The sequence below is a fragment of the Saimiri boliviensis genome, chromosome 16, assembly GCF_048565385.1.
Source record: "Saimiri boliviensis isolate mSaiBol1 chromosome 16, mSaiBol1.pri, whole genome shotgun sequence".
In the NCBI taxonomy this organism is placed as follows: Eukaryota; Metazoa; Chordata; class Mammalia; order Primates; family Cebidae; genus Saimiri; species Saimiri boliviensis.
Window position 1 is genome coordinate 63771676 of NC_133464.1, and position 13277 is coordinate 63784952.

At 38.6% G+C, this 13277-nt stretch overlaps 2 protein-coding genes and 1 long non-coding RNA gene across 16 annotated transcripts in view; 2 read left to right on the forward strand and 1 right to left on the reverse strand.

Moving 5' to 3' along the window:
* The window catches only part of CPB2 (carboxypeptidase B2), a 49929-nt gene extending 41363 nt beyond the window's left edge, over positions 1-8566 (forward strand). For all 4 annotated transcript variants that reach the window (XM_039473115.2, XM_074387737.1, XM_003934356.4 and 1 more), the window contains 3 exons: positions 2978-3180; positions 5486-5573; positions 7855-8566. In XM_039473115.2, the coding sequence (XP_039329049.1) occupies positions 2978-3180; positions 5486-5573; positions 7855-8039 (476 nt within the window). In that variant the 3' untranslated portion in view covers positions 8040-8566. The remainder of the gene's footprint in view (positions 1-2977; positions 3181-5485; positions 5574-7854) is intronic.
* Positions 1-8821, reverse strand: part of LOC141581635 (uncharacterized) — a 76706-nt gene extending 67885 nt beyond the window's left edge. For all 6 annotated transcript variants that reach the window (XR_012514393.1, XR_012514391.1, XR_012514394.1 and 3 more), the window contains exon 1: positions 8670-8821. This is a non-coding gene — a long non-coding RNA (uncharacterized LOC141581635). The remainder of the gene's footprint in view (positions 1-8669) is intronic.
* Positions 8822-8864: 43 nt separating this feature from the next.
* ZC3H13 (zinc finger CCCH-type containing 13) overlaps positions 8865-13277 on the forward strand; it is an 84701-nt gene continuing 80288 nt past the window's right edge. For all 6 annotated transcript variants that reach the window (XM_003934357.3, XM_039473279.2, XM_074387735.1 and 3 more), the window contains exon 1: positions 8865-9230. The gene's annotated coding sequence lies outside the window, so the exon portion shown is untranslated. The remainder of the gene's footprint in view (positions 9231-13277) is intronic.

Here is a 13277-nt window from a genome sequence, read left to right on the forward strand (position 1 = left end):
ATATCTCCTCATCCCTACCTTCTCCCCAGGCCTCGGTAATTTCTTTCTTTTTTTTTTTTTTTTGAGGCGGAGTTTTCGCTCTTGTTACCCAGGCTGGAGTGCGATGGCGTGATCTCGGCTCACCGCAACCTCCGCCTCCTGGGTTCAGGCAATTCTCCTGCCTCAGCCTCCCGAGTAGCTGGGATTACAGGCACGTGCCACCATGCCCAGCTAATTTTTTTGTATTTTTTTTTAGTAGAGACGGGGTTTCACCATGTTGACCAGGATGGTCTCGATCTCTCGACCTCATGATCCACCCGCCTCAGCCTCCCAAAGTGCTGGGATTACAGGCTTGAGCCACCGCGCCCGGCTGGTAATTTCTTATCTACTTTCTGTCTCTATGAATTTGCCTGTTATAGATATTTCACAGTGTTCTTGGTTCCATGTCTATAGATCACAGAATGCTTGAGCTTGGAGGGATCCAGTGGCCCAAGTTCCTTTGAGATACAGATGAGACTCCTGAGGCTGAGATGGATGAAGTAGTTGCCCAAATTAACATAACTCCTTAATGGTAAACCAGAGTCTCAATCTCAAGTTTCCTGCCTCTTCAAGGTTCTTTCCACTAAAATGCTGAAATCTCTAGAATCCCAGTCATAGGATGAGAATCTGAGGCTCACTGTCCAGCACAATAGCCACTAATCACATGTGGCTATCCAGCGCTTGAAATGTAGCTTGTCTGAATTGAGACATGCACTGTGTTAAATACACACCAGAATTTGAAGACTTAATATGAAAAAAGGAACATAAAATTATTTCAAGAATAATTTTTATGTTGGTTACATTTAAAATGATACTTTGTACACAGTTGAATAAATAAATTATAACATTGAATTAATCTGACATATTTCTGGGTGTGTGTGTGTGTGTGTGTGTGTGTGTGTGTGTGTGTGTCAGAGTCTTGCTCTGTTGTCCAGGCTGAAGTGCAGTGGCATGATTTCAGTTCACTGCAACTTCCGCCTCCCAGGTTCAAGTGACTTTCGTGCCTCAGCCTTGAGTAGCTGGGATTAGAGGCATGCACTACCATGCCTGGCTAATTTTTTTGTATTTTTGGTAGAGAGGCATTTTCACCATGTTGGCCAGACTGGTCTTGAACTCCTGATCTCAAAGTCATCTGCCTGCCTCGACCTCTCAAAGTGCTGTGATTACAGGTGTAAGCCACCATGCCTGGCCTTCTTTTTATTTTTCTTAAAGTGGTCACTTGAGCATTTAAAGTAAATGTGACTTGCATCATATTTCTATTAAACAACACTGGTCTGAGGATTCATATTAAGGCACCACTTCTCAATTCAATGGGTATGTCCTCCCAGACTTCCATTCCCAATATATAATCTAAATTCTCTAGAATTATATACTACATAAAAGGGCAAGAATATTCAAAGGTGATCAAACTATCAAAAACGGTTTATCCAATCACATTATTGGTTAAAAATGAAATACTTGGGAAGACCTTAAGTGTTCAGCACACTTCCTCTCAGGGAAAGAAATGTTTAACAAACATTAATGTTGTGTTTATATAATAATAGGAAGAAAGCAGAATGAGCTTACATAAGAAAAGTGGGTTCTGTAACGATAGTGAGTAGCCCATGGAACCCTGAGGCAGGGATGCAGCTAGACTCAGAAACAGACAAGAACTGGGCCTGGAGCCCTAGGGAGGCTCAGTGAATCCTTCCTCTCCCCGTCTATTCTCTGCAGTGCACACTGGCTTCCTTCAGGTCTCAGTTCAAATGATGATGATGATAAACAGCAACAGTTATGAAACACATCCACACTACATGCCAGGCAAAACACTTTGTATGAACTAGCTCATTTAATCCTCATTCAATCTGCATTTAATATATAATTTTTTAAATTTTGCAGATAAGGAAATTGAGACACAGATAGATTTTTATAAATTAACCCAAGGCCATATAGCTAATAAATGGTAAAGTCAAGATTTAGAATCAAGCAATGGGGTGCTTAACAATATGCTGTATAGCCTCTTAGTCTGAAGAATGGTTACCACCAAGAATATCCGGATTGCATCTCCTAAAATAACAGAATTTACTTCATAGGGTTGTTGTAAGAATTAAATGAGATGTGGCAAAAATCTTAGCAGAGTTCCTGATGCACAGCATGTGCTCTGCAGGTATCAGATGATAGTATTACTATTCTTACTGTCTGTTCAAGAGAGCAGCTAGACTGAGACTAGACTCTTAGTATTGATTTCAAGTTATCCTTGAAGGGATTCAGACTGGCAAAGCACAAGAATCAGACTGAATCCTGAGTCCTCAACTGTTTCCAGGAGGGAATTACCTCTTGTGGCAGATGCAGCTTGATGAGGTTTCACTTTTGTGTATTAGGGACAGAGAGGGGAAGTGTTGAAAGGCAGGGTATTATCTGAAGTGATATGAACTATAATCTATCAAAGGAATGAATGAACGTTAGTCTGGCAACAAATATCATCATCCCATTTTATTTGCTAAACCACTTTAGCAAGTTAAAATGAGCACTGAAGGTGAATTTACATATTCTGAGTTCTGAAGTGAGGCTTTTTTTTTTATGGACGATATTAATGGGTAGTTTTAAAATTATAAATATCAGAAAAACTAAATCTACAGTGGATTAAGTAAAATGGGGTTTATTTTTTTCTCACATAACCAGAAGTCTGGAAACAGAGCTGGCATCTCTGAGACTCTCTTAGCCACTTTCTCAAGGTTGCAAGGGAGACAGGTACTGGGAATGACTGTTAGAAGGTCAGCTATGTGGGCAGATAAGTATTTGACTTCAAAAGAAACATAAACAACACTTAGTGGAAATATGCTGTTTACAGAGCCCTACCTAATCCATTCATCTAAAAATGTTGCAACATATATATTAGGAAAGTACATTGACTGGGAAACCACAGATTAAAATAGTATGTGCATTCCCTCATAATTTCACCTTATCAATTTCGCTACAGAGGAAGGTGCATCCAGTTTCTCATGCTCGGAAGTCTACTGTGGACTTTATCCTGAGTCAGAACCAGAAGTGAAGGCGGTGGCTAGTTTCTTGAGACGAAATATCAACCGCATTAAAGCATACATCAGCATGCATTCATACGCCCAGCATATAGTGTTTCCATATTCCTATAATCGAAGTAAAACCAAAGACCATGAGGAACTGGTAAGTGCTACTTGATTATTTTTCTCATTAGCATTTTGGAAATAAAATAATACTTAGTTGAAATCAAAACTATGGGAAAAATTTTGTCTTCTAGAAGGCAAATGATAGATGTTTTAAATCATAGTGCGATTCTGTTGAGAGTTGCCCTGGGTCAGTGTTTGCTAAGGGAATGTAAAAGAACGTGCCTTACTCTAACAACATGCACTTTATTCCAACAACGGGCTCCCTTAGAAAATGTCAGACAAATTCCTGGGAGGTTAGGAAGGAACTACTCCGCTTGACCTGATCTGCATGTGAAGCCATATAAGCAAGGACGAGAGTTATGGAATCATGCAACAGCTTTGTGGTCACTAGTTTCCTACAACAGCCCACCACAGATTAAGTCTCAACACAGCACTCATTGCTTTGGTATTAGCAGCAGGAATTGTTTATGCCCTGACTTCCCTGACCCTCAGGGTTTTGGTCCTATTAAAGCACCTCCAATTTTAGCATTGAGGCAAGAGTCTGTTTTTGGGAACATAATGAACAATACAGGAAGTTCAAAGAGGACTCACATAATCTGCTACTCCCTTAGCACTTTTTAGTTCCAGATACTGTATGTTTGGGTTGATGGCAAAAGATGCAAGGATTCTTAAAGGATTGTAGCTAGCCTTCAACAAACCCTCATCCCAGATGCTCTTCAGATAGCGAAAAGTGTTATGGCAACAGCCCCATTCTCGGGTGGGGACTAAATTTTAGGTAGTAGCTGGTTTCTTAGTGACTCTTTTTTTTTTTTTTTTTTTTCTGGCTCTCTTAACAGAATAAAATATAGTCACATTTCAGGAGCTAGCAATTGCTGATGACAAATATTAAGATTATTTCCATTTGCTGAAAATAGTAGCCCATTTAGAAATAAATATACTTGATACTTCAGCTTTTCTCGTCTCAAGGGAAAACTCTAAAGGAAAGTACCTTTTAAAAATATCTTTAAAGAAATAAAAGGAAATGTATCATGATTTGGGAAGTAGAATTAGTCTAATTATGCTCTTTTTTTCATTACTGTCAGCACACATATTTGTTGAAAGCCATAACGTGTAAAATACCTTGTCAGTGGATGTCTAAAGAAGCATTAGGTAAAATCCTGCCCTTTAAGAGAATGTGTTATGGTTAAGGAGCTCAACCATGAGCAAATGTTACAAATAACTGTACTCTAGGGTGACACAGAGTAACTACTAAGTAAGTGGCACAGATGGTACAACTCACTTCTGACTAGAATAGCAAGGGATGGCTTCATTAATGCATTCAGAGGGAAATGCTGAGATAAGTGAGGAGATAAAGTAGTTCCTGTCCTTGAGGAATTTATAATCTATTAAGGGGGGAAAACCAACGAATAATAAAGTGCTGTTGATGTCAAAGATTAGATACATTTTAGATAGGCATTGAAAGAGGAGTTCTTTAGGCAGACAGGGAAGGGAGGACCTTCCAAGCAGAGAAGATGTTGTTCCCCATAAGAGGATGCAAAAGTGGAGGGTGATACCATCAGAAAGTAGATGAGGTTGGCTTGTGAAGGGGTGTGAATGTCAGATTAATTTGTATTTCATTATGTAGACAATGGGGTTCCATTAAAATTTATTTTTTGAACAAAGAAATGGCATAAAATAATATCCACTGATAAATCTCTGAGTTTTTCAAGAGGGTCACAGTGTATACCATGATGCTAGTCCCAATTTCACAGAAGTTCCAGGTAAGTGAGAACTTCAGAACAGATTTTTGAAGCTAGAACAAAATGAAGTTGAACTACAGTCTTTGTTAATATCCTGTGCCATACCAGAGTCATAATCTTTTTTGATTTGATGAATCTGTGAAAGTCATTAGACATTTTACACAATTAGAAAATAGAAGTTATGAGAAGGATAAGAAGTGAATCATGCATGCATTAAGTGTATGTATATGTTTAGAGACGCTGGATTTAAAGTTTGCTGATAATTTTGTTCAGAAATGGAGTACCTCTAAGCCTTTGAAATGTCGTTATACTTCACTTTCTGTAATAAATGAATTCCCAAAAAGGCATGTGAGAATTTTTTTCTGCAAATTAAAATTTCAATATATTGGAATAGTTTATGTTTAAAGCTAAGCAATTGTGATTGCCACAAAGTGCACATTTTTAAGTTGATTTGTTAATCTTATTAATTTGCCTTTTGGATGAATCTAGATTTTCTACGTGTACGCTTTGATTCAATTATTGTACGATTTTTTTTTAGAAACTTCTACCTGTCCTGTTTCAAAGCTGCATATTAACTGAAATTCCATGTCTTCTTGCTTCCAGTCTCTAGTAGCCAGTGAAGCAGTTCGTGCTATTGCGAAAACTAGTAAAAATACTATGTATACACATGGCAGTGGCTCAGAAACCTTATGTAAGTATTTCTTCTTATGATCTTAGAGAACTTTGAGCTGCTAAAGAAATATGTGTGATCTGCTTTTCTTTGTGTATTTAATTTTTCCAAATTAAATAGGGTCATATGTAATACATTTGAACTGTAATAATTAGGAACAGAAAAATAAGCGCTATGACAGTGCTGAATAAAGCTATATAAATAAATGAGTTACTGGCCAGGCGCAGTGGCTCATCCCTGCAATCCCAGCACTTTGGGAGGCCGAGGTGGGAGGATCAATTTTAAGGTCAGGAGTTTGAGACCAGCCTGACCAACATGGTGAAACCCCATCTCTACTAAAAATACAACATTAGCTGGGCATGGTGGCACATGCCTGTAATCATAGCTACTCAGGAGACTAAGGCAGAATAGTTTCAACCTGGGATGTACAGGTTGCTGTGAGCCGAGATCGTGCCACTGCACTCCAGCCTGGGCAATAAGAGCAAATCTCTGTCTCAAAAAATAAATAAATAAAATTAAAATAAATGAGTTACTAAAAAGAAGCCAAAATGCTATTTAATACATTATATTTATCACAATAGAGTAGGAATTACAGAACTGGCATCACGTAATGAGTGAAGCAGAAAAGTTCATAAAACTTTTGTATGATTCCCAGGGCCACCACAGAAGGTCGTGCAGGTTGTATATATACTACACTAATCTAGGGCATCCCATTTGCACAATCCCATTTTTTAGTGTTAGCCTGTCCCCAAGACTATAGCTCATAACACATTACAGTTGATTGTCTTTAATATACACTACACAGACAAGAGCTTGTGACAAACTCTTAACAAAAAGTTTTGATTAATTTTTGCTGAAAGATATTTACTGATGAACTCCTATCTATACACAGTGAGAGGGCAGACGGATTTTGCCCTTTTGAAGTTTGAAGGGAGATGGGAAAAAAGGAGCAGAAAATAAACCTGTAATCAGGCATCAGAAAACTACAGCTTGAAGGCCAAATCCAGGTTTTTCCATTTTTTAAATGGAAAAATCAAAAAGAGGCCAAGCACAGTGGCTCACCCCGGTAATACCGGCACTTCGGGAGGCCAAGGCAGGAGGATCACTTGAGGTCGGGAGTTCGAGACCAGCCTGGTCAACATGGTGAAACCCTGTCTATACTAAAAATACAAAAATTAGCTGGGCATGGTGGGGCACTTTTAATGCCAGCCACTTGGGCAGCTGACACATAAGAATCACTTGAACCCGGGAGACAGAGGTAGCAGTGAGCTCAGATTGCACCACTGCACTCCAGCCTGGGTGACAGAGGGAGACTCCATCTCAAAAAAGGTCAAAATAGTATTTATAATGAACACTAAAATATATATATATTTTAGTTAACATGCATTAAACTGTAACAAGTCTTCTGGTAATTATAACTTTCATGTGATGCTCCCCAAACTGTATCTGATAGATGCTAAAATTATAAATTAAAATTTTGGGCCAGATTTCGCCATATCCTGGACTCAATTTAGCACTCAAAAAAAAAAAAAAAAGTTAGATTATTCAATTAATGGGGTTGGAAAACCTAACAAGTTACCTAGAAAAAAATTAATTGAATTATTAACATGTCTTTCACCAAAGTAAATTCCAGGTAGAACATATATTTTCATATGAAAACTCTGCATAAATGAAGTTGAAAGCTCAGTAAGGAGAAAAAAATTCCTTATGAAAGGAGAAATGAAAGAAAGGAGAAAAAAAGGTCTACATGCCAAACAGAGCTAATAACATTAATATTGTTTTTATAAGCAATTGATAAAATGAACCAAGAAGAAAAATGAGGAAGGACAACTAATAGAAAATATAAAGATGGTCAGTAAATATATGCCAAACGAAATGGCAACTCACTGATAATAAAAAAAAAAAAAATCAAGACAGTTGGATATTAGTTTTCACCCATAAAATTATCAGAATTCATAATTCCTATTGATGGTACGGGATGAGGAAGTGGGCAAATTCACATCCTGCTTATGGAGGTATAAATTAATTCAGTTCTTTTGAAGTCCATTTGGGAACTTGTCGTAATTGCAAAAGTGCAAAGCCTTAGACTAGCAAATCTATTCCAGGAAAGAATATTCTAAAGAGACAAAGAAGCAATTATATATAAACAAGGGTACTCACTGTAAAGTTGTTTGTATTAGCTGAAAACTGAAAAAAAATGTAAAGGTATCCAAACAAATAAACATTTAAATCAAACAATTCCCAGTTTGTTAATTAATTTGAAACACCTATAGTTCAAAAAGTAACTTCTTTCTTCTTTCAGACCTAGCTCCTGGAGGTGCGGATGATTGGCTCTATGATTTGGGCATCAAATACTCGTTTACAATTGAACTTCGAGATACAGGCAAATACGGATTCTTGCTACCAGAGCGTTACATCAAACCCACTTGTAGAGAAGCTTTTGCCGCAGTCTCTAAAATAGCTTGGCATGTCATTAGGAATGTTTAATGCTCTTAATTTTGTCATTCTGCATTTGTATTTTAATTTACTAATTCCAGCAAGACCAAATCATTGTACCAGATTATTTTTAAGTTTTATCCGTTGTTTTGATAAAAGATTTTCGTATTCCTTGGTTTTGCCAAAGAACATAATAAGTGCTACCTTAACATTAAGGCAGAGAAGGGTTCACGTCTCTTTACATTTAAAAAAAAAAAATTCTAGAAGTCTAGATACTGACGTTTTCTTTTATTTCCGACATTTGACTAGCCATCTCAAGCAAGTTTAATAACTAGTTTCATGCCAATCATTGGATCCTACTCAACAAAAGGAAGGGTGGTCAGAAGTACAGTAAAGATTTCTGCTCCAAGTTTTCAACAAATTTTCTGATTGTGCCTTTAGAAATACAACCAAGCATTCCGTTTGTTCCGCAGTAATTAGGCGATGGATGGTCCAGAAAGAAGGGGGAGTGTCAAAAACGACAAACATCGCCTCTCATTCCAGCTCTGCTGCTCAATAAACACTGTCGAACGAATGAATGAATGGCTCTAGTTACTTTCAACAACAAATGCGGCATTTTGCGCTTTTACAACAGCTGTGGATAGTAACGAATTATGCAATAAAAAGAGAAAACTCTCTTACGTTTACTTTGAAATGGGCATTTTAGTTCTCCCTGGCTCCCAGTTTCCTGTCGCAGGATCTCTCACAGAGCACAGATTTGCTGATTTCCAGGGCCGGCCGCACGCTCGCTCCTCGCAGGGGACGTCACGCCTCGGGGGCGTGTCCACGGAGGGCGGTGTCTGCGCACTGACGACTAATCTGACGGCCGGAAGCTGCCGGGGTCTATAGAGGAACAGGGGAAACCTGTGACTTCCGGCGGCTTTTTGAGGCGGTCCTTCTAGCGGCCTCATAGTGTTTTTGTTGCCTTTTTTTTTACTCTTCAGTAGCTTCGTTATCTTTCTTCCTACGACGCAGTTTCGCTTTACCCTGGCGAGGCGGCGGGCGGGTTCTGCTTCTCAGCCGTCCCGGAGGCCCCTCGCTAGCCGAGGGCCGGTTCCCGGGAACCGCACGCGCACCGCTTTCTCCTCGTCGTCGTCCTCCCGGTTCCAGGCGCGGGGACAGAGAGTCGCCTCCCCCGCTCCTCGGAGCGGCGGCGGCGGTGGTGCCCCCGGACTGCACTTGCGAAGAGAGCTTGGGGAGGAGGTAAGTGTTCAGTGAATTGGCGTGGGTCTCTGGAGAAAGGCGTGGGGCGGACCCGGGAAGTGGAGGCCCGGCTTACCCCCCATCTTCGCTTGAGTCACTGAGATTTTTAGCGTTCATTGAGCATCCCACCCTTAACTCTGCAGTGTCTCCCCGTGCTCACACATAACTTCGCGCTGTGGCTATGATTCTGGCATTTGTCGAAGGGAGATAGGTAGACTCAGACGATAGGCTGTGCCCCTCATTACCGTTTGCTGTACGCACGGGGACCCCTGTACGGTATTCGCATTTGTGTGCGATGGAAGGGTGCAGCAATTTGGGCTTAGATTTAGAATCTCCCTCTATACGCGTCCCAGACCTGTTAGAGAAAAACATCTTGTGATTGGTCTTGTTTTTTCTAAGCAGTGATAACCATTTAGGTCCTGGGAATTGAGTGGTACTTTATCTTCACATGATGTAGGTAGGTAGTTTTGGCAACTGTCAGAAACGGGGGAAAGTGGAATGAAAGGAGAGAGTCTATTTGGCATTATGTCTGTATTATAGGCCAATGCAACTTACGTGGTTTGAAAATTATTCAGAGTTCATAGTACTTGAATGATTGGTAAGATCTTGTTTATGGAGGGTAGAGTCTTAAGGTACTTGGTTGTACTCTGGGGCTTTCAGGTAATTCGAACTACTTTGAAAATTATGGAAGTATGAAGTCTCTTAAGGTTTTTGGATTTTTAAAGAATTATTTTAAGAAGTTTGGAAAACATCTTTAGACTTCTAGTTTTCAAAGTCCGCGGTACGGTTGGAGAAAAAATTCTTAATGCAGTTCAGTCTATGGGTATGTGGTGCCAGTTAGTGGGGTCTAGTTCTGTAACATTTGAAATTACTGGCTTTAGTTCCTAAGCGACAATATATTGGAGCGTATTGTGAATACAATCTATAGATTTTCAAATAATTTCTAATTTTTAATGAACTATTTAGATTATAACAGATGACAGTTTCAACTAGAGACTAACAAAGCTGATGCAAGCTTGTAACAAACAATTTGTGACTAAAAATACTGCGCTGTGAAACTAAGGTTTTCACTGTGTGCATCTAGTAGGATTCAGTTTTATCAAATGCATGCCTCTTACAGGCTTCCTGATTACTGATCATCTGAAATGGACATTGTGTCTTTTGAGATTTGCAAGCTTACATGATTTTCATATTTGTAATATGAATTAACATACTCAAATCCGGCAAGTGGATGGTATCGTAACATCTATACAAATTATTAAAATTGTAATGTCATCAGTGTTTATTTTTAATATGCATTGACATTTGCATAGAGGAAAAACATTGTTTGACTTACATTTACTTAGGGAATTGATTTTCAGTGGATGTTAGTCTTCCTCACCTACTCACCTCTCCCAACTCCATCTTGCATCTCCTATAGACGTGGAGCTATAGTAGTAGTTGAAACATTAACTGCTGTTGATATAGTCTTTTATTCTTTTGTGTGTGTGTGTATTTTTGTATATTGCAGTCCTTTTTACTTCACTTGAGAGTAGCTACCAGCATGGGATGTTCTCTGTGCAGTCTTTTTAACAAATTATTTTTTCTGCACAGTACTACAGCGTTGCTTCACTAATTCCTATGCAGTCAGCTTAATTCTGTCACTTGTGTTTGGGATTTAGTTTGGAATTGTTTTAGTATTAATTTATGGAAGCAATCTGAAAATTTGTTGAATTAAGTTATTTTTAAATTGTTCTCTCAAACTGCATCAGATAAACTTAGCTTTTTTCTTTCTAAAATTATGAAGTATAAATGTGAAGATACCTTATTTTTAGTATCACCTTTTTAATCTTAGAAATTCAGAGTATAGGGATTTATCCTATCAATTAGTACCTTGATGTAGTTTTAATTGCTTAATTATTTGAAACTTTCCTAATATTATGCCGCTACTCATCCAGATTAAAATGTTATGCTTTCACTTAGGCTTCCAGAAGATGAGACCTGAAAAAGATAGTTATGGATTGAAGTGAAGATTCTATAAGGGATATGTGTTTATTGACAGGATTTTCGTAATTGAGCGTCTGGAATCGTTATTCAAAAAGAGTCTGTCTCTCTTGTATGCTTCTCCTTTCTCAGCCATAATTATAATGTGAACCTCTGAGTATAGTGTAATGTAAATTTCCTGGGGCAAGGGAGCAGTTCCCATTGCCTGGTGCCGCAGGAACGCCACTAACTACTACAACGAGGCCAGTGGTGGCAGGTATGTGGCCCGTGCTGTGCTCTTGGATCTGGAGCCGGGCACCATGGACTCTGTGCGCTCAGGGCCCTTTGGGCAGATCTTCGGGCCAGACAACTTCATGTTTGGTCACTGTGGGGCCGGGAACAACTGGGCCAAGGGGTACTACACAGAAGGCGCAGAGCTGATGGAGTCGGTGTTGTGTCTTTTGTTGTGTCTTTATTAATAGACTCAAACTTTGTGTCCTGGATTTTCCTTTTCTTTTTCCATTTTCTTTTTTAATAAAAAGAGATGATAGAAGACTGCAGATACTCATTTACTCTGCAAATGGAGAGGAGAAATAGGAAAATAAAGGAATAGATTTTCATTAGTGCCACTTTATCTGTGATAATTCTCGTGTTTGGGAAAGACCTCATGATGTGGGTGGAAGTGTGATGGCAACTTAAACCAAAAACAAAAATGGAGGAAAACCTTCATAGAAGAGTAAATTAGTAAGTTATTGATATGATCTGGATTTATATTCTCTATAATAGGAAAGACTTTAGTGTTTACATTTTTATCTTATTGTTTCTAATTTTTCTCATATACTTTGAAGCATTTACTTCTCATTGAAGCCTGTTCAGATATAATTTGAAAAAGCTTTCCCCCTCCTTAAAGTCAACATTTTAACTGTTGTGGTGTTCATTTTTCTGTATGGGCCCAAAGTTTTAAATAGGATTGAAAATTCTAATTGTCACCCTAGTTGGCAACATGTAGTTTTAATGTATGAAAAAGGATATGTTTTTCTGTTGTATTGTAGATATTGTGTATATTTCTAGACAAATGGGATTTTTAAAGTTATAAATTGTGTTCTTTGCAAGCATAAAGCATTTCGTTTATCCAAACTCTTGAATGTCTCATTAGTAATATTTAAGTAACATTTTATTGTTGACTACAGATGCAAGTTTTTACATGGATGATCAGAAGAGTTTTTTCAGCTAGAAAACTTCAGTTCCTACTTTTTTCCTTTTTGCACTAGATGTTTTACACACACACACACACACGTATATATACCACATTAATGAACATTTTAAAGAATATATGTGTGTGTGTGTGTGTGTGTGTATTATTGTTATTATTATTGTTTTAAATTTTCTGTCCAGGACCTTGCTGTAACCCAGACCTTGTACTCAGTTGCAGTGCTACTTTAAGGCGAAGGCTGATATTCTAGGACTCTGAGAAAAATGAGAATACATCTTTACTTAATTTCATTTCCTCCCTAAATTGGAAGACTCAGTACAGTAGTAGTTGGAAGTGAAATTCCTGGGATAATTACTATGTAGGTGAATCTTGAATAGTTCTTGATGTCACCTGTAAAAGCAATTTTTGTCTCTGTGGAAAGAATATGGGGGTGGGATGAGGGAGGTGAGGAAGTGAATCACTAGTCTTCACTTGATTGTCTTTCATAGAAATCCAAACCCTTGAAATCTTCAAAGTTTGTATTAGGGGTCTAGGATTGGAGAGGAGCTCTGAGAGCAGCAAAGCAATAGGTCAAGGGAGGAGAGTAGTGCTGAATTAAGCAACAGAGGACAGAGCAGGAAAAGAAACTATAGAGTTAATACCTGGAGACCTCAGAAAAACAAAAAAGGAGATGGTAGATGACCAATGTTTTAAGTATAGATGGTATGATAAATAGCTTGTTGTCTTAACTGGAAACCATTACCATCGAAATTTTTGAAGGAGGCTGTGCTGGGAGTGGAGGCTTGTTGGGGGTAGTGGAGATGTTGGAGACAGAACTAACTCATTCCCAGTGACAGTGGAGGGAAAAGTGAAAAAATTAGTGTTAGTCCACT